This window comes from Sarcophilus harrisii, chromosome 2, assembly GCF_902635505.1.
Source record: "Sarcophilus harrisii chromosome 2, mSarHar1.11, whole genome shotgun sequence".
Lineage (NCBI taxonomy): Eukaryota > Metazoa > Chordata > Mammalia > Dasyuromorphia > Dasyuridae > Sarcophilus > Sarcophilus harrisii.
This window is the reverse complement of record NC_045427.1, coordinates 506603372-506624130: the sequence shown is the minus strand read 5'-3', so window position 1 is coordinate 506624130 and position 20759 is coordinate 506603372. Positions and strand designations below refer to the sequence as shown.

General features: G+C 33.2%; 1 protein-coding gene across 2 annotated transcripts in view; it reads right to left on the bottom strand.

The window, feature by feature from the left end:
* UNC13C (unc-13 homolog C) overlaps positions 1–20759 on the bottom strand; it is a 668923-nt gene that overhangs the window by 58843 nt on the left and 589321 nt on the right. For both annotated transcript variants that reach the window (XM_031955232.1, XM_031955234.1), the window contains 3 exons: positions 18461–18584; positions 16442–16498; positions 5484–5564 (listed from right to left, as the gene is read on the bottom strand). In XM_031955232.1, the coding sequence (XP_031811092.1) occupies positions 5484–5564; positions 16442–16498; positions 18461–18584 (262 nt within the window). The remainder of the gene's footprint in view (positions 1–5483; positions 5565–16441; positions 16499–18460; positions 18585–20759) is intronic.

Here is a 20759-nt window from a genome sequence, read left to right as displayed (position 1 = left end):
CTAGTCCAGACAGAAAATTCAAGCCATTGTCTTATCTCATTGATAGACTGTCAATAAGAAAGACAATTTTAATGACTGTGTTACAAAGTTGGGCAATAGTTATCTATAGATTTTCTCCCTGTAGTATGAAACAAAGAGCCCCATTGAATTATTTAGATGCTTTCTTTAACTGTGTGCATATTAAGAGAGAAGAAATCATCAAATGACATATGCCATTTTTGTCTAATTCAGATAGTCATCTGAGCTTCTTAGTTTGGCAACTCTTTTAGCGTTTTGATAAAAAAAAAAAAATCACCTTAAATAACTATACCAAGTCATTTAACCCTCAAGCCTCAGTTTCTTTATCTGTAAAATGAAGGTAATAATACCTATCTTACAGCTTGCTTGGCAGGTTTTAGTGTTATAATATATACAAAGTATTTTGCAAACTTAAAGTATTATAGAAATGTTCTTGGGCTATCTTCTCTACAACTTTAACAATAATTTTTCTGTATGGGAGAAAATTTTTATTGGGACATTGTCTGCCTCACCAAGGCAAAAAATAAAAACAAAAACAGGCAAGTTTGATTTCTCTCCCCATTCCCACAGTTTGACCTTTTAATAGTTTCCCCACTCTCTCCTTTCCCTTTGTAATGTGATGTAATGTAATGATCATTGTAATGTGATCATATCAATTGTCATGTCCTAGATAGGTTATGTCAATTTACTTTCCTGTGATTCCATTCAGTAGCCCAATAAATTTCTAGATCAAAGTGTTCCTTCCTGGGTACCATTCTCTCTTTAATGTTATTTGCATTTTGTAGAATGTAAGGGCAGGGACTGTCTTCATCTTTGTATTTGTATACAGAGTATTTGGCAAGTATTCAGTGCTCAATAAATGTTTTTTAATCATTATTTTTATTAATAGTAACATACTTGCTATAAATTTTCATATCACTGACAATTTAATTTCATGTAGCATACTTAGCATACTAAACTGAAAATGTTTTTTCACAAATTCTTTTTACTGAATTCTATACTTTTCTTAGTAAAGAGAACTCTTAACAATCTGCCAATGCAGATTGGTAAATGTTTTTGTGTTTGAGAGGCTCCGGGAGAATGAGAAACTAAATAACTGGTCCAATATCATAAACTAACATAAGTGGGATATTATTCTAGAAAGTGATTCCAAAGTCAGTCTGCCAAATCATACTACTTCTTCATGCTAAAGAGATGATCTGGTTTGGCTGGATCTTTTGCTAAGCTTTCAGCAAATTGTTTGTAATAAAATAATATTTCATAATCTTTTATAATCCATGTTAATATTTTAATAAAAGTTGATATTCTAAGCTAGTACTATCTTAGATTTTTACATTTTTCCACTTTTCTTTGAGATAAAATATTTGTTGATCAAAGGTAGTTTCTAAACTCTTCTAGTGCATTTATTCAAACAATTATTTTTAATCTGTTCAATTTTCTTAGGAAATGGTAATATTTATGTCCATGTCTAGTAGTGATTCTGGTGTCAAGGGAGTTGGGTTCATATTCCATTACTGCCACTCTTTGTATGACTCTTAGCAAATCATTCAACTTCCTTGGGTCTAAGTGATGTTATCTAGAATTAATTATCCTCTGAGGTCTCTTAGGATCTAGTTCTATAATTCTGTGAAATAATATTGCCCAACACTTCCTTTTTCTTTCACAGTATCATTCAGAACTCTTACATTTGTTTTTGCAGGAATAAATACTGCTGTGTTTGAAGGTAATTCATTTCTTGTTTATATACTTCCAAAAAAAACCAAATCTAAAAAAGGTTGGTCTAAAGTAATCTTTTAACCTTGTGTTTCTTTGTATTTGACCTTCTTTCCTCCCCAAATGAGGTAGCACATGCCTGTAATTCCTATTTACTGGGTGATGTTAAAGCTGGTAGATTGAACTATGAAGTTGTGATCTGCATGGCCTAAAGTCAATAATTAGGTGCCCTAAGTCCAGCACTTTTTTTGGGGGGGGAAGCTCTTGGAGCAAATATCCTCCATTGTCTAGTGGGTGGCCTAGGTCATAAATTAGAGAAGGTCAAAGCTTTCTTACTCTTTTGTGGTGGGGTCTGGCCTATGAGTTGTTGCTGTGCTTATAGCCACTGCAAGATAGGGAGGTCTAATCTCAAAAAATAAAAAAATAAAAATAAAATGCTTCCTCTATTCCAAAATAAGACTTTTAATTACTTATAAGGATAAAATTGTAATAGGGAATTTACATATTTTATCACATATTGCAACTGCTGCCCCATCACAAAGCTGTCACCTATAACTATGTTTTACAATGTATAACATGAAAGAGCAAAAATCAAACTTTTCAGTGTGCAAAGTACAAAACTGAAGCTACAAGCTGGCATCTTTGTGAACAAGTCTAATTGTTATGCAAGCTGATTCCTATTTTAATGCATATCATATGAATATCTCTTTCTACTAAATGAAAAAATTTCTATTAGCTGGCAAGTAGCCTGTAGGAACAGTGCTTTGCTGATCTGGTCATAAATCCTGCACAATAGATGCCTTCAGCAGTAGCAATAGACAAACTGGTGCACTGCAAAAATAGAGGGGAAAAAGGGAAAAAAAAAATCTTATTTTCAAATCGAAATCTTTCCCCAAAGTATACTTGTATATAGGTATGCATATATAAACAAGTACATCTCTATACTTACAAATTTTTGTGTTTATATATCTGTACATATGTATTGTATAAAAGAGGCAGCCTTAGAGTCAGGAACACTTGGATTCCAGTATTGCTTTGAACACTTACTGGCTCTGTGACCCTGGGCAAATCACAACTTTTTAAGCTTTTTATTTTCAAAACAAATACGCGGATAATTTTTCAACATTGACCCTTGCGTAGCCTTGTGTTACAGACATTCCCCTATTTCCACCCATTCCCTGAAATCACAACTTTTTAGGACTTTACACAACTCTCTAAGCCAGTGTTTCTTATCCTGGGATCTGTGAACTTAAAAAAATATATATCCCTAACTATATTTCAATTAATTGGATATTTTGTAACCATATTTAAAATTTTTTATTTTATGCATTTAAAACATGAGGAGTTCAGAGGCATAGACTTAACAATCTTACAAAGAGATTCCCCCCGCTTTAAAAAAAAAATCCCAGCTCTAAATTGCAGAAAAGGAGCTTATCTCCACTAATAGAGGATATTTCTTTCTAGAATTCTCTATAATAATGAAATGATAGATTTGGACTGCCTTCTGACCACATGACGCACATGTAAGCCTTTTTGTTTACTTTTAATAAAAATTTTAAATATTAAATTAATTTAATTAAATTATTTCCTCAGTTTTATTCTCAGAGAAAATAAAAGGTAAAATCAGATGAAAACAAGGTGATACCTGAGATTTAGTTTAAGACAAAAAACTTCCTTCACCAACTCCTATTTTGATACTTTATCCTGGCATGATAACCCAGGATTCTTGAAGAGTATAGCAATGAAATGTAAGCTCTTCTGGGTTCAATTATGATAAAAAGGGTCCCAAGTGTAACAACAGAATTTATTTACTACCTGCAGACCAATATAGTTAAGAATGCAGAAACATATCAATAGTTGGCCAGCAATGGTCAGTTGGTCATTGGTTGACAAAGTTTTTGGCTAGGGCGATGTATAAAATACAATTTTTAAAAACTTTCAGTCTAATAGGGTCCCCTTCTATTTCCACAGAGGCAGCCATGGAATGGAGGAAAAGGAAGGGCAGAAGCTGCCCAGAAAATTCTTCAAACACCTATAAGCCTTTTCTTGCCATAATTTTTAGCAGATCAAATGTGAAACATTTGTTTAACCAACAATGATTGGCAGATTATTTGAAGGAATATTTCCAGCATACTGTGTTAGCCTCTGTGGAGACTTATCAAGAAATCAGAGAAAGGAATTGTAAAGGATGAAAAAAAAGATGGATGGGTTGCAATTTGCATTAGAGAGTAAGCACCAATATAGATGAGATAACAGGTACACTGATATTTTGAAGTTAGAAAGAACAATTTCCAGGAAAACCATCTACTCATCCTAATGCCCCTAGTGGTGTATAGTAAAAGCACTATCAGTCTCCAGTCCCCCAGGCTCCCATCTTAAGTGTCATCCTTGACTCCTCCCACTCTCTCTTCCCCTTTCTATTCAATCTATTGCCAAGGTGTGTTGATTTTGCCTCCCTAAGCTCTCTCTCACATATGCCCCCTTCTCCCCTTAGACATTGCTGTCACTTTTTTGCTGGCCCTCATCACTTTACACCTAGACACTAGCACTGTCCTCCCTGTCTTAAGTCTTTCCCCACTTTAGTCTGTCCTCCACTCCACTGTCAAAGTGATTTTGTCACCTTCTGATTCAATAAAATCATTGACTCATCACTAACACCAAATACAAATTTTTCTGTTTGGAAGTCAAAGTCTTTTGTAACCTTCTTTCCCTTTCCAGTTTTCTCATACCTTTCAATCCCCTCCCCTATATATTCTGAGCTCCAGTAACACTGGCTTCCTTTTTATTCTTCATATAATATTCTAACTCCTGACTCTGTGTATTCTTTGGCTGTCGTCAGTCTCTAGAATTCTCTCCCTCTTCATACAGAGGTATTCTCTTTTCTGTGGCTACCTTCAAGACCCAGTTAAGATCTTGTCTTCTACTGAAAGCCTTCCCTCTGTTGATTAGCTCCCAATTTGTCCTGTATTCAGGGTGATTTATGCAATTGTCTTCCTTACTAGACTGTGAGTTCTTCAAGAACAGAGACTTTCTTTTGCTATTCTTTTTGTCACCAGTACTTAACACAGTTCCTGTCACACAGCTGTTATTGTTCACTTGTGTGTCCAACTCTTTGTGACTTCATTTGGAGTTTTCTTTGTTTGCCATTTCCTTTTCCCAGCTCGTTTTACAGATAAGGGAACTGAAGCCAATAGCTTAAGTGACTTGTCCAGGGTCACTTAGCTAATAAGTATCTGAGGCTAGATTTGAATTCAAGAAAATAATCGTCTGATTTTAGGTCTGCCCCTTTATCCTTTGTGCTATGTAACCATAGGTGCTGAATAAATGGTTAATTGATTTATCAACGTATGTTTAACTGAATCTCTTTACTAGATACAAAGAGAAAGAATATTTATGATACCAGTGCTTCAGTGCTTTAATTACATTTGGTATATTTTCTTATACTGATGGAGTGGATTGATAGTTTTGGAAACATTTCTAGCATCCCAGGATAAAAACAAAAAGTAAACCAAAATACTCAATTAGTCAGAATCTTTATTACTTGGAATATTTTGGTGTTGTACATGTTTTTATTCTCAATATGTAGACATGCAGTGACATGAAGATTGAAGTGTTAAGGGTGATGGGAGGTATGTGATGAGAAGTAGGGGGAGAATATTGTATTTTAATGAAATAATGCTATATAAATTCAATTAGCTTCTTAGAATGTAGCTATAGTCACAATATGTATGTAGGAAAATACAAAACTGTACCTTGATTGTGGCCAAGACTACTTCCATAACAGCACACTGTCTTAGGGTCAGACCCTTGGCTTCTTCTCGAATCATGTGATCCTGAAAAACAGATTAACATTTTGCAATGAAATAAGCAGTTTTATTCATTTGGAGAATATTTTCCCTTCTCTTCATGCATATAGTCAAACCCTAATTCAGAATTTCACTGACTCTCATCTAACTGGCTAATAACCTTTTAACCCCTCTTCCTCCTCAAGTCTCTCACATCCCAGACCAGTTATCTGCCAAGATAATTTTTAAACTTGGATCTGACCACATTGCCCACTTCCTCAGTGAGCTTGAATGATTTCCCTTTTTCTTCCAGAATCTTTGTTTAGTATTTAAGGCTTTTCATAATTTGACTCTTTTCTACCTTTCTAAATTCTACTTTTTTTTCCTCTTCAATACATTGCTAACCAGCTACACCAGTCTGTTTTCAGTTCCTACCACTTGCCATTCCATTTATCATCCCCATATCTTGTCAATAATTATTTCCCATGTGTAAATGTCCTGCTTTTTGATTTCCACTTCTTGGTTTCTCTGTCCTCCTTAACAATTCAGGTCAAAGCCTATCTTCTTCAGAAGGCCTTTCCTGGTAGTCTTAGCTTCTTGAGTCTTTCCCCTGTCAAATTATTTCTATCTAATCTGTATATATCTTGTAACTTATTTACAACTTTAATCATGTAATTAAAAATTAGCTTCTTGATAGTAGGGACTATCATACATGTTTGCATTTACACCTACAGAATTTACTACCATGCAGGGCATTACTACATATTTAGTAAATATTTGATGACTAATTTAACAACTTTATTTCAAAAAATGAATCTTGAAAGTTATGCATTTTATCCTCCTGGACTGTTAATTTCCTTATCTATAAAATGGGTATAATAACACCAACACTTTTTTTTTTCCAGAGGCAATTGGGATTAAGTGACTTGACCAGGGTAACACAGCTAGGAAGTGTTAAGTGTCTGAGACCAGTTTTTTGAACTCAGATCCTCCTGACTTCAGGGCTGGTACTCTAATCACTGCACCACCTAGCTGTCCCAACACCAGCATTTTTTACCTAGCTTATTGTAAGGATCAAGTATTTTAGGAACTGCAAACATAAATCACGGAAATTTATTTTTATCTTCATAAGAACTCAAGTGAAGATGATCCAAAAACTACTATAACCTAAAGTATTAAACCTTGTTGCCTGAGGTTCAGGGAGTAATTTGCCCATGCTTAAATAGTCATTAAGTATAATATATAAGATTTGAACATGTCTTCCTGTGTATAAGTGAAACTACTTGATTAATTAATTGCACACTAAAAAAAGATTATTATTATTATACTTCATTCATATGGGCAAATATTGATTGCAGAAAATATTCTATCATATATTATTTGCATAGATAATTATTATTTTTGAGTAGAAAAATAATTTCAAGATACAGATTTAGTCATACAAAACATTTCTTCTAAATATTTAGTTTTATTGTTACTTGTCATTTAATTTTAGTACAGAAATAAAAGGCTGAAATATTTTCTTAAAAGTTTGTCTAGCTAAATTGTCAGTGAAATTGAGTTGTAATATCATAGGATTTAGACCTAGAAGGTACCTAATGGACATCTAGTCTAAACTCTTCTTTTTATAGATGAGTTAGTGAAAACTCAAAGATATTAAAGTTCTCATTTTACAAACAAGGAAACAAACACAGGAACATTAAAGTCTTTTGGAAAGGAGTTAAGGAGCGGTTGCTTTTTGCCATCTGTCATAACTAATAATTTTGGCATATAAACAAAATTCCTCTTTATACTGTTTTCTGAATCCTTTAACATAATTAACTTTAATATAAATTCCTAAAGGGTTAGTCATGTGCTGGATCTACAATATGGAGATTAAAAAAAAAAGAAAAAAAAAAGAAAAGAGGAAATCTATATCTTTATTTCATCAGATCTCATAATAAGGAGAAACATTGTATTTAAAGCTTACTACTTTGTGTCTTATGAATAAGATACTAATGTTTCAGAATGACCATTTAATATCCATATTGTAAAAATATTTTAAATATATTTTGTTGACTCTGGTCTCAAATTTAAAGAAAAAGGATTGTTTTAAACAACCCTCCTAAAAGGGTAAGCAAATTATATGTCTATATCTATGTATCTATCTATCTATATAATATACAAGAATAATAATGAAAAATGCTTTAGTACTTTTATACTAAAATTCATAAGTAAATTAATTCCCCTGTGTCAAGATACAGTGGATAGAGAGTCAGTTTTGGAGTCAGGAAGACTTAACATACTAAGTAAACAACTCTCTATGACTCTAAATGATGGAGATTTCATTCATCTGCTTTGGTACAATTCTCTATATCAATTAGAGAAATCATAGATTCGGTCCTTATCTCTATCCCCTAATTCAAGTAGTTTTTTGAGTTGATCCCCCATTCTTCATCAAACTTAACTGAGTTTGGACTGTATTAGTTATGCATTTCCCATAAATTCTTATCAATAATTTATTTTAGTGTTGTTGACCAACACTTGTTTTAAAAAAATATTGAGTTTGTACATAGCAGAGTCAATAAGAAGCCTCTGAAGAAGAAGCTTAGAAGTGAATTATTGGTCTAATAAAAAACTGGCCCAAGAGGCTCATGTAGATTGTTACTGCTGCCCTTCATACCTCCAGGCTCCTGTAACTAAATTCATCTGCAAAAGAGATAAAGCAATATTTCTTAAGAAATCTGCTTAGGGGATATTATACAAAAAGACTATGTTAGTGTGAACAAAAAACAGCACTGAAAGTCAAAAATTTTTAGGTTAAATGCAACAACTGATCTTGGTTCTAGAGGACAGATAATGAAGTGTACTTTCATTTTCTCCAAGGAGAGAACATAGACTCCAGATGTGGAATGTGGCATAGGTTCTGATGATGACTTATGGGGATGACTTTCAGTTGGGGGAAGATCCTAGGAAATAATTCTATTGCAAAAAAAAAAAAAAAAAAAAAAAAAAAGCTTTTAAAAAGTGTTTTTTTTTTTTTTGAAAGATAGAAATTTTGCTTCATTAGCATGTATTTTAGTGCTGTAGTATTTATGGGATTAGATTAAAAATTCTTCCTCAATATTATGTCATCTCTTCTGAAGAATGATCATTTTTCCTTATTATTCTATGATAAATATATCAGACTCTTTAATATGTATTAAATGTAAAATTTTGCTTGCCTTTTTAGGAAAATTGATCAAAATGTGTGCCTTCATCTTTAGCTTGGCATTATTGAATTAAGAAAGCATATTGAAAATATTTTACTGTATGTATTTTAAATGGTTATTTTGAAACATGAATTACTATCTTATTATCTGTGAGATAAAGTGATACAATTTAAAAGCAAAAAAAAAATCACTCAGTTTTCTTCTAAGAGTTAGTTTTATTGACATCAAAGTATTTTAATTAAAGAATGAATCAGATAGAGCTTAATGCAAATTTTTAGATTTGTTTTTGGCTACAAAATTTGACATCATTGACTATCTCCCATTTCAGTTTCCTCTGTTGTACTGAATAAACATTTGTTAAATGTTTTCTAAGTGTTAGGCACTGTGTATCCTAATAAACCTTGGGAATATAAATTTAAATAAAGGAAAGTTCCTGTCCTCGAGGAATTTATATTCCAATAGAAGAAAACAATATACATAGTGGAGAAAGGTGGTAGTCCCCATTTACTGTACTCTACCATATTAATGCATAATTTACTGTAGACACATAGTCAGATTAAATCTGCACTAGTGCAGTTTAGAATTCCCAAACTCAAGAGGTATGCCAGCCTCAGTCTCCTTGCATTCTGAGATTACCAACACATACAATCAATCAAGTCTAGCTCTTTGGGTTTGCTTTTCCTTACAAATCTCACTGCTAACTATTCCATTGCAGCTTGTCATTATATCTCAATTAGATTATTATAATGTTCTCTTAACTCGTCTCTTTTTCTAGAGCTTTACCCCACCTACAATCCATCCTTCAGATGGCTGCCAGAATAACTTTCTTAATGTATAAATTTGATTATGTCACCCTCCTGATAAAATGCCCTTGTTCCCAAATGATGAGCAAATACCATATAAATTTGCTGTCAATGTCCTCAGGATTCTGGCTCCATTTGATTTTTTCAACCTTATTGAATGTTACTCTCCTTTTGGATAATCCACTGTTATCCAATTTTTTTTTTAGGACTTTCTGTCTTTATCCCTTGATGTACACTATTTGTTATTCCCAGTGCTTAGCAAAATAACTAATATATAGTAATACTTAATAATTCTGTATTGGCTGACTGATAATTTTCTTTTTTAGGAATAGTCTTTCCCACATCAGTTCTTGCTTCCTTTTTGAAGGCTTTCTTGAATGTCCTATCTATAAGATGTCTCTTTTCTCAAGTTCCCTCCCTCGCTTGATTTGGACTTCTTATGCATTTATATTTTAGTATATATATATATATATATATATATATATATACACATACATATATATATATATGTGATGTGTGCATACATATATTTGTTTCATCCTACATATTAGATTTATTCGTTCAGCCCATCAAGAAGTATTTACTAAGTCCTTATTATATTCCAGGCGCCACTGTGCATTGTGTTAAGTATATAAAGAATGAATAACTGACCACCAACAATAGCTATTTTTCAAGAGTTTGCTCCCTTTGTTGAGGGAGACACACACACACACACACACACACATATATATATATGTGTGTGTGTGTGTGTATGCATATATATATACATAATTATATGCAAAATAAATATTTACAGAATATAAATACAAGGGACTTAGTTGAGTCATTATTAAGGGGATTAGCAAACATTGAAGAAAAAGGGTGCATAAAGTGGCAGCATAATGAAATGAAAGAGAGGGATTTTATAAGGTAGAAGAAGATTGTCAGCTTTGTGAAAGATGTTCTATGTCTTATTTAATTCTTGTGTCTTCAGTGACTAGCATAGTACTTTTTATGTGATGTGAACTTCACAAATGCTTGTGAAATTGAGTAGCTCTAAAGGTGAGAGAATAGTTTTACAATTTAGAATGAATGACCTATGTTACATATTTTGTAGCATTTTCTTCCCCAAAGAAATGGAAGCAGGGAGCAAGTTATAGCTAGATGCACTGGTAATTGGAAATCGTGCAATGAAACAAATTCATCATTTGGTAATATTCATAAAAACACTATTATTGCCAATCATAGAACTATAGCTCTTACAAACACCTATTTGACATAAAATTTGACTAATAATATGTTAAAGACATAAAAATGAAACAAACAAAACAAACAAAAAAAAAGAATTTAACTAAGTTCCATAAAGAAAATAAAAAAAAAATAACAAAACCCAGCCATTAGATTTCCTGTGACTAGTACCTCTTACCCAACCTTGGAGAATTGCAAGAGTTTAGTTTGCAAATTAATCAAGGACAGGGACTCTGCCCTCTTTATGTCCATAATTCCTCAAAACCTTATGTAATGATTAGCCCTTGGGTCTTGCAACTGAATTATTCTCTAGATCCTTTTTTATATCTCAGAGAAGTTTCTCCTGCCAAAGAACACAGACATGATGAAACCTTTTCAGAAGCTAGTAAGAGTCCTTTAAATCCATAGAGACTGTCCAGCTGAAGTCAGATTGAACAGGTAAGACTGCTGTATTTAAAAAAAGTAGCAGAAAGCCTTCTTTTGTTAAACTACTTCTCTGGATAAAGAGGGATAAAGAGTAATGAATAAGATCCCTCAGGGATCTTAGGACTGGTCATATCTGCTATCTTCATAAACAACACAAAATGGACACATTGAAATATTTTTTTATGAATGATGCTAAACTCTTCAAGGCAGTAAAGAGATATATTAGTAGAGACAAATTGCTGTACAGGTCAAATCAACAAGAATTTATTAAGTGCCTGCTATGTGCCAGACCTTGCTAAATAATAGACTACAAATAGATTTTTAAAAATCCTTCTTCCAAGAAATACAACATTTAATGTTGGAGACAATATTATGTAAGAAGTTAAGAGGATAAACAAGAGGGCAAATGAATTTTATCCAAGGTACCAAGTACAAGTGTATTCAGGAAAAGCTAGATTGATCAGTCCTTCTCTCCCCATTTCCCTCTTCTTCATCCTCTCTCTTCCCTTCTCTTCCTCTCCATCCCTTCCTTCCTGCCTGCCTCCATTACCCTTCCTCTTTTCTTCTCTTTCCCTCTGTCCTTCCCTCTCTCTCCTTCTACCTGTCTCTGTCACCATCTCTTGAGTCTGCCCCTGTCTTTGTTTCTCTGTCTCTTGTCTCTCCTTCTCTCTGTCTGTCTCTGTTACCATCTCTGAGTCTGTCTCTAACTCTATCTCTCTCTGACTTTCTCTCTGTGTATGTATATGTGTATATGTAGAATGAAAAGCCCTATTGTTGATGAACCAGAAAAGGGCCTTGGGAATCACAACAGTTCACTTCCTGAAGACATTAGTCAAATGTGTAGCTGCCATTAAAAATACCATTAAAAAAAGTTAAAAATAAGATTGGGCACTCTTGTAATTGTGTGTACCAGGTTAATACTAAAGATGGTGGGTTATAAGTCAGAAGATATACTCTCATTAGTGGAGACTAATCAGGAGTCCCCTATGTTATACTAGCAAGATACATTTTTCTCAAGATACATTTTTCTCAAATATGAATTAAAATTAGATTTGAAAATTGAGTATATGCAGTTTTTACAAAAAGGTTGTGTGTGTGTGTGTGTGTGTGTGTAAGATGAAGCAGTGTTGTACAGCTTGTTATAGTGAAAAGAGAAAGTTCATATATTCATGGGAGTTAAATCTGGAAGAAACGTTGGAGATAATCTAGTCCAACTCCTTCATTTTAGAGATGAGGAAACAAGATCCATAGTTGTTAAATATATTGCCCAAGTTCACAAGATGGTAACAAGATTTGAAACTCAGGTTTTCTCAGAACTTTCTCAGAACACAACATTAGTTTCTACTTCCAGTTTTGTTGTTTACTATTTGTGTGAAGGTAGTTAACTAACCCCTTTTAACTCTAGGTTTTTTATCTGAAAATGAAGTAGTTGGGTTTGAGGACTGATAGCTCCTTCTAGGTCTAACATTTTCTAACTTTACAGTGTTGGTTCTCCCAAGTGGTGAATGTCAAACCAAGGAATTGAAAGGGAAGATGTTCTGAAATTGAAGATCAGGAATCCCAGGGAAGCAAAGGAGAAATATATAAAAGGAAATGGAGGTATTTTGTAAATACTAGCTTAGTAGTGGAAGTTATGGAAATATTCCCTAGTTTTTTTTTTTTTTTTTAAGAATGCTAAACAATTTAAAATGTTTAATTATCTTCTAACTAATTATTGATTCCAAAGTGATAAGATGTCTAACACCTCACTGGTGATCTATTTCATGTCCTGAAACAGTAATGATCTTGTGGAGACATAAGTTCCTTGTCCTCTTATGTACTAACACAGTGGAGGAAAAGTGACCTACTTCAAGAATCAGTAATTAATTCATCATTTCTCTAATAGAGATCATTTTGTCCCCTCTCTCCCCCCTACAGAAAAGAGTTCTAATGATACTTTAAAAAAAATATGGTTTATTATTTCTCAATTACTCTCCTCCCTCTTTTTAAATAAAGAAGTAGTTGAGGAAAATGAATTAACTCACTGGGCAAGTCTGATAATGTATGCCTTATTCTTCTACTCTAATCCTTCACTTTTTATCTAATAGAAAGAAATATGCTTCATCATTTTCTGATATATTAAAATATTCCTTGACATTCTTGTGGTTATTATGTTAATTATTCTTCTCCTTATTCTCTTCCTATTCTATCACCATGTATCTATTCTATATTTATTTATTTATTTTATTAAAGCTTTTTAGTTTTCAAAATATATGCATGGAAAATTCTTCCAGTTAGCTCTTGCAAAACCCTGTGTTCCAATTTCCCTTCCCCTTCTCCCACACTCTCCCCTAGATGAAAAGTAGTCCAATAATGTTAAACATGGTAGAAATATATGATAAATCCAATATATGCATACATATTTATACAATTATTATGCTACATAAGAAAAATCAAATCAAACCAGTAAAAAAAAAAAAAGGCAAAATTAAATGCAAGCAAGCAATAACAAAAGAGTAAAAATGCTATGTTGTAAACTACACTCAGTTCCCACAGTCCTCTCTCTGAATGTAGATGGCTCTCTTCATCAATAAACAATTGGAACTGGTCTGAATCTTCTCATTGTTGAAGAGAGGCATGTCCATCAGAATTGGTCATTGTGTAATCTTGTTGCTGTGTATAATGATCTTCTGGTTCTGCTCATTTCACTCAGTTCATGTAAGTCTCTCTAGGCCTCCCTGAAATCACCCTGCTGGTCATATCTTACAGAACAGTAATATTTCATAACATTCATATATCATAAGTTATTCAACCATTTTCCAACTGATGGACAGCCAATAAGTTTCCAGTTTCTTGCCGCTACAAAAAGGGCTGCCACAAACACTTTTGCACATGTGGGTCCCTTTCCCTTCTTTAATATCTCTTTGGGATATAAACCCAGAAGAAACACTGCTGGATCAAAGTTTGATAACTTTTTGAACATAGTTTCAAATTGTTCTTCAGAAAGGTTGGATCCATTCACAGTTCTACCAACAATGTATCAGTGTCCCACTTTTCCCACATCCCTTCCAACATTCATTATTATCTTTTCCTGTCATTCCTGTCATTGTGGCCAATCTGAGAGGTGTGTAGTAGTATCTCAGGGCTATCTTAATTTGCATTTCTCTGATAAATAGTGATTTAGAGCACCTTTTCATATACCTAGAATCTATATTTATTTTAAAAATATTTTCATATGCTCATATTTTATCCCACATTTAATTTTTGTCTTTATATATACAGCAACTAGCATGACACCTGAAACATAACCCTCCCACTACATATTTATTGATATTGAATACTTTACTTGATATCAGTTTACATAACTTTTTTTTTTTTAGATTTCACTACCAGGCCTATAATCTTTCCCTTTATCTTGTTTTGCAGCACACAGTATTTAGGGGCTTTAGTATTCCCAGGGACAATCACATTGGCAACATGACTTTGTAATATATCATTTTTCTCAGTTCCCAAAACCTCTTTGACTCCTCACCAGCCACACACTGACATAGTGTGGTTATATGGTAATTCTCAGTATGTCTTATAGTTATCGACTATCTAGACTCTGAAACATCATACTCCATCCACAAATTCTCCTAGTCTCTTCCTCATATTCAAGCTATTATTTTCCTTCATTGTGACCTTCATCCCTATTTTTCTAGTCCATATCTTCCATTCTGGTTTCATTTGCCTCCTTATAATGTCTTGGCATGTCTGCCAATTTAATGTTTCTCTAACTGTAGTAAAATCTCCAGAATAATTCATGTTATTGCCTTTGCCACTCCTAATCTTGGGATCTTCATTCTGGATCACAAAAGATATCTCATTTTGCCACTTCTAACCCAAAGCTGCTTAGAGAGGATTAGCTAAAAAAAATCATGAAATCCAACTGTTTTCAACAATTAATTGATGATGAATGACTTCAATTTTGCCTTTGCTGCTGTTTAACAATCCCAATCTATTTATTTTCTTTATCCTACACTGTGCATATTCTGTTTTTTCTCTTTTAGTTACCATATCTCTAAACCCTCTACATATCTATAGCAGAAGATTTAGCTACCTATTTTCCTGAGAAAAGAGAGGTACCTGCTATGAATTTCCACAGTTCTGTCCATTCTTCGAACTGTTTCAATACCCAATACCACCTTCTTTTCTTTTTTCTGGGTTATCTCATAGGGGGACATAGTTTTACCACTCATCAAGACAAATCCACTACTTCCCACTCTTGCTTCACGTTCTTTCCCCTCTAAGCAATGCTGAATACCACTTCCAGAATTATCTTTAAGACAAAAACAACATACTAATGTCTTTTGCCACATACAGCATGACATTTCTAAAGGTCGAAGAGTCTCCCCTCACTCTATTCCTTCAGATGAACTTAAAAGAAAGCAATCTGGCAAGAATACAAGATACCACGACTCATCTACTAATGTATACGTCATTTAGCTTTAATGATCTTTGACTTTGTCATCAGTAAAGTGTGTTTCATTTTCTTTTCTCCAGGAACATTTATTTTTCTCAGAGTATAGCTTCCTTTTAGTATTCTTTTAGTTTATATTTTTTAAGTCATTGTATATAGCACTTCACATTCTGTTTTTTTTAATTCTTCATTAGTTCATACAAATAAGAAATTATGTTTTTTAATGAATATCTCTTCTGCTCAAGGACTTCAGTGATTGCCTATAGACTATAGAGAGAAGTTCAAAATCTGCTATTAAAAGTCTTCTGAGGGGCAGCTAGGTGGAGCAGTAGACAGACCACCAGCCCTGAAGTCAGGAAGACCTGAGTTCAAATGTGGTCTTAGACACTTAACACTTCTTAGCTGTGTGATCCTGGGCAAGTCACTCAACCCCAATTGCCTCAGGGGGAAAAAAAGTCCTCTGAAATCTAGTATCACCTGAAATTCCTACCTTTATCACAGATCATTCTCCATTTATGCACTGTGACTTCTAAAATGTCTCTGTGCTTGAAATGTCTTCCTACACTGTCTTAGTATTTTGTGTTATTAATCTCAAACACAATTTTGTTATACATTGTTACATAATTATCATATAACATAGTATGCTATATTTTTCTTAAAAAGCCTTCCCAGACATTAATATCTTTGAGAATAAGGTTTAGGTCTTACCTAAATTTGTATCCCCATCTTCCTCATACTCTAGCATCTAGTACAAGGTTCTGCACATATAGGTACTTAATGGTTTTTTTTCTAAGTCCTGGTTATTTTAGAGGTAGTTAGATTTTCATTTAATGTTCTTACCTTTAATTTAGATAGCTGTCCAAGATCCTTAGCTGCACTGAAAATCATTTGGGGTCCCTGAAAAGAGAAGGAGAAAAGTTATGAAACTGCTCTTTTTAACACAGTAAAAATGTGGTCAGTGATAAGAGAACAATTATGCTCTGTCTGAATTGTTAAAAGTGCTAAAACTTTACAAGGTTATATCAAAATTAGTTATTAAGATAATTATTACAGAATGTTAAAATGGGAAAACTTCTGACTGACCAAGAATTGAGTTTGAATCCAGATTCTGGATTCAATGGATTCAGTTCTCATGGAGCTATGTGAAAAAAATACATGCCAATTACTGTTGGAGAAGAGATTTACTTGGATTTTTTAAAAAAGAGGAAATAAAGGTAGGAATATGTAGGTAAATGATGAACAAAAAAAATGTATGTGGTTGTTCTAAGTATAATATACATGAACATTTTCTTCATCACTTTCTTAAGTGACCAAGAGTCAGCAAATTGTGGGCAAGCTAATTTCCATAGCCTATTTTCATATTGAACTAAGAATAATTTTAATATTTTTAAAGAAAATCTTATCTCATAAAAGGCATAATTACCTCATGAAATAGGAAACTGAAGTGTTTTCACATTTATTTGTGGCTTAGAAAATAATATTTTTCAAATAATGTGAGATGCTTATCCTGAGAATTAACTAAGACCTTAGTTCAAATGCTGCTTGTTAAATGTATTAGTCATATGATCACGGGCAAACTCTTTTATCCTCTACAAATTTCAAGTTACTTTTCTATAAAATGAAAGTAATAACATTTGCAATAAGAACCTCACAGGGTTGTTGTGAGTTTTAAACTTAAGAATTTCTATATAACATTTTTGCAAATATTAAAACACTATGTAAGTGTTTTTCTTTTATTATTACACGTATTTCAAGTGCTAGGCACTGTGTTGGACCTTTATTAGCACCAAGCTACCAGTTGCCAAGTATGCAAACTATATTATACTAAAAGAATCTGATAATATTGGAATTTCCTGTTTTGCTTTTTCACATCAAGAAAGTTTGGGTTCGTGGGATTTATGATTTGTATTTGTGGTTACTTGCTCAGCCCAATCCCTATGACCAGTGTTTATAGTCAGGAGTAACTCTAGTCTCATACCTGTCCCTTGTGCATCTTTGTTGGCAATAGGTAACTCCTCCACACCTGCTTTTTGATATACTTTAAAATGAAAATATTACATTTCTCAAACTCATCATATAGGCCTGCACTATTAACCCAAGTGAAGACATTTCAGGACAATTTAATCATTCAGAAAAAGCCAAAGGCATAAGAAGAATAGAGTATACAAATCTCTTTTTCTGTCTCTGTCTCTGTCTCTGTCTCTCTCTCTCTGTGTCTCCCTTCCTCCTTCCCTCCTCCTCTCCAACCTTCCCTCCACTTTCTTTTTCTCTTTTTCCCTTGAATTTCTATTCTTTGAAGGGAAAGGTCTAGTGGGATATGTTTTTTATAACCAAATTTGTGTCCCTGTGCATGCTTAATGAATAATAGCCAATATCTTCATAATGCTCTAAGGTTTGCAAATCACTTTATATATGTTATTTATTTGAGCCTCATAAGTACTCTATGAAATGGATAGAACAGATATGATTATTACCTTCATTTCATAGATATCTGAGTCAGAAGCAAAATAAATTCTCTAAGTTCATATGGAAAACAATATGGGTCAAGACTTTGTAAAAAAAAATAATTTGATAGCATCACTCAGTTTATAGGGGGATCTAGTAACAGTGAATCTTTGGACAATATTCATATTAAAGAGATGTATATGCACATAGTTTCTCTCCAATTGGATATTAATTAAATCAGATCCCCAAGGAAAAGTGCCATTATTATTATCAGTGTTAGGAAAAAAATTCCCTGGATCAGTGTTTTCAGGAGGCTGGTTCATGAAGGTTTCTTCAAATTCCAAATTGTTCAATTAACCAAAACACTTAAAAGTTATGTTTGAAATATATATATTCCAGAGCTGAATTCCTTACTGTTTGATCTGTCAAAGGAGGAAGAACAATCTGCTTTTCTATTTTGTTGAGGACAAGCTTCCATAGTTCTTTCAAAACCCGCTTCAGCACTGTCTTTTCACAGATTTTCGCAGAGAGACTTAAACTGAAATAAAACCAAGACATTCATTTTGAAATTTCAAGTTAAGTACTTACATGTCTCTTTAAAATCAGGACGCATTTAGCCATCTGATTTCTCATGACTCATCAATGTCTTCATGATGTATGTGGGACTATAAATTTAAGGTTGGAAGAGATCTCAAAGTGTATCTAGTTCATTTCTTTTGATCTTTCAGATAAAAGACTGAGATTGGGGAATGACATGTCCAGAGTTGGACAGATAGTGACAGAGGAAGGAATGAAACCCAGATCCTCTGATCCTAGATTCAATGATCTTTCCACTTTTCTGCTTTCAAGCTCATACAGGTAATAATAATGTGGTAGGATGAAGCCTTGAACCTGGGTCCTCAGATTACAATTTCCACCCCATTTCCATTACACAGTACTTTTATGTAATGAAAAACATGTCTAACTAATCACATTGTGTGGGATTTTATATAATAAATATAAATTTAGTTTAGTTTAATATAATTTATTATATTTTAGTTTAATATAATTTTATTTTTTATAGTTTAGTTTAATATAAATTCATTTAGTATAATTTAGTTTAGTATAATATAAATTCATTATACATTTTTTCACCATTAATTACTTCAGTAATGGATAATCAGACTTCAAAAACCAAAGGAGAATCCTGTAATTTTCAAGTAGAAAGGGTTCCTAGTAGCCAGCTACTATAATTCATACCTGATAAGAATGTGCATTTTAACATCTGATAAGTGGTCATCTTGACTTTTGAAAGATATTTTCCCAGAGTGGAAACCTATCATCTCCCAAGGTACCCCATTTACTTCGCTCTTACTAGAATTTTGTTTCTTTGAAGTCAAGCATAAATTGACTTCTTCCCATCTTTTAACTATTGTTCTTGTTTGTGTCCACTGGGATAAGTTTAATCCATTTCCCACTTGAAAGATATCCCTTCAAATATTTGAACACAGATCTCCTGTCCATCTCAAACCTTTTCTACCTCAGGCTTAACCTGTATAGGTCTTTCAACTGATCTTCATACACCATAGACATAATATCAGTTATCATGATGGATATATATAAAGAGTGCACAAAACATTCATTTAAAACAAAATGTTTTTGATTATATTCTTTTCTAGTTGATCAAAAATTAATGCCTGAGATATATATGTAATGGTAGATTGGAACTGAGTGATAAAAAGAAGGATCTAGGATCTCTCAGCCCCATCTAGCTTATACTATTGAATAGTATGCATATGACTAAGCAATAACAGATGAAAGTTTCCATGACAAATAATTCCCAACATCATTCTCAATTGACAAGAATTAAATGACACATATCCATGACACAGTGGAAAACACTAAGTAATTTCTATTTTCATCACTAGCTGTCATTAAACCAGTACTGTTACTTAGGAATTTTTGCTCCTTGGAGATAAATTACAAGTGACTATCTCCAATGTATGGGAAAGCTATGTGTGGTCTCACTAGAGAAAGACAATAGATTATAATTCTTGATAGTTTAGATTAATTCACTATAACCTCTATTTATGAGGAGATCCACCTAAATATCAGTAAGAATATATTAAGCAGTTATAAGGGACCATGGTCCACGTCTAGCAGTAACAAAAAGAACAATAACAATTTACATCTATATAAAGCCATTCTTTTACAATGTCACGCTCTTCTACCTCACTGACATATGGAGGTGACTCTGAGTTTGTCGAGGCTGTGCCAGGGGACTGTAAACTTCAGCAGTATCTACTGAAAAAGCTTCAAATAAAATATTGGCAACAGACCATGCATACATTCTGAGAATCAGCTTAGCTAACCATGGCGAGCTCATTGCAACTGCTGATAAATTCTTTGGCCATGGTAGACCATGAAGAAATAACAAGAAGAATTAGAGAATGGTGCTCAATTCTGTTTACTCCCCTTTATGAAATGAACAATTTTTGTTGAGAGGAAAGAGATAGTTCTATCAAATACTACTGCTGAAAATTCAGCAGCCAGAGTTCAGAGGCAATTGGCCCAAAAGTATAAGAGAAGGGCCAAAGATCACTGGATCTTTGGGTCACTAGATACAATTTTCAAAGGAAGAATTACAAACTATAAAAAACCACATGAAAACATCAAGAAATATTAAAATAAATGCAAGTAAAAAAGTGCAAAGAGAGACAAATGACTCACAATA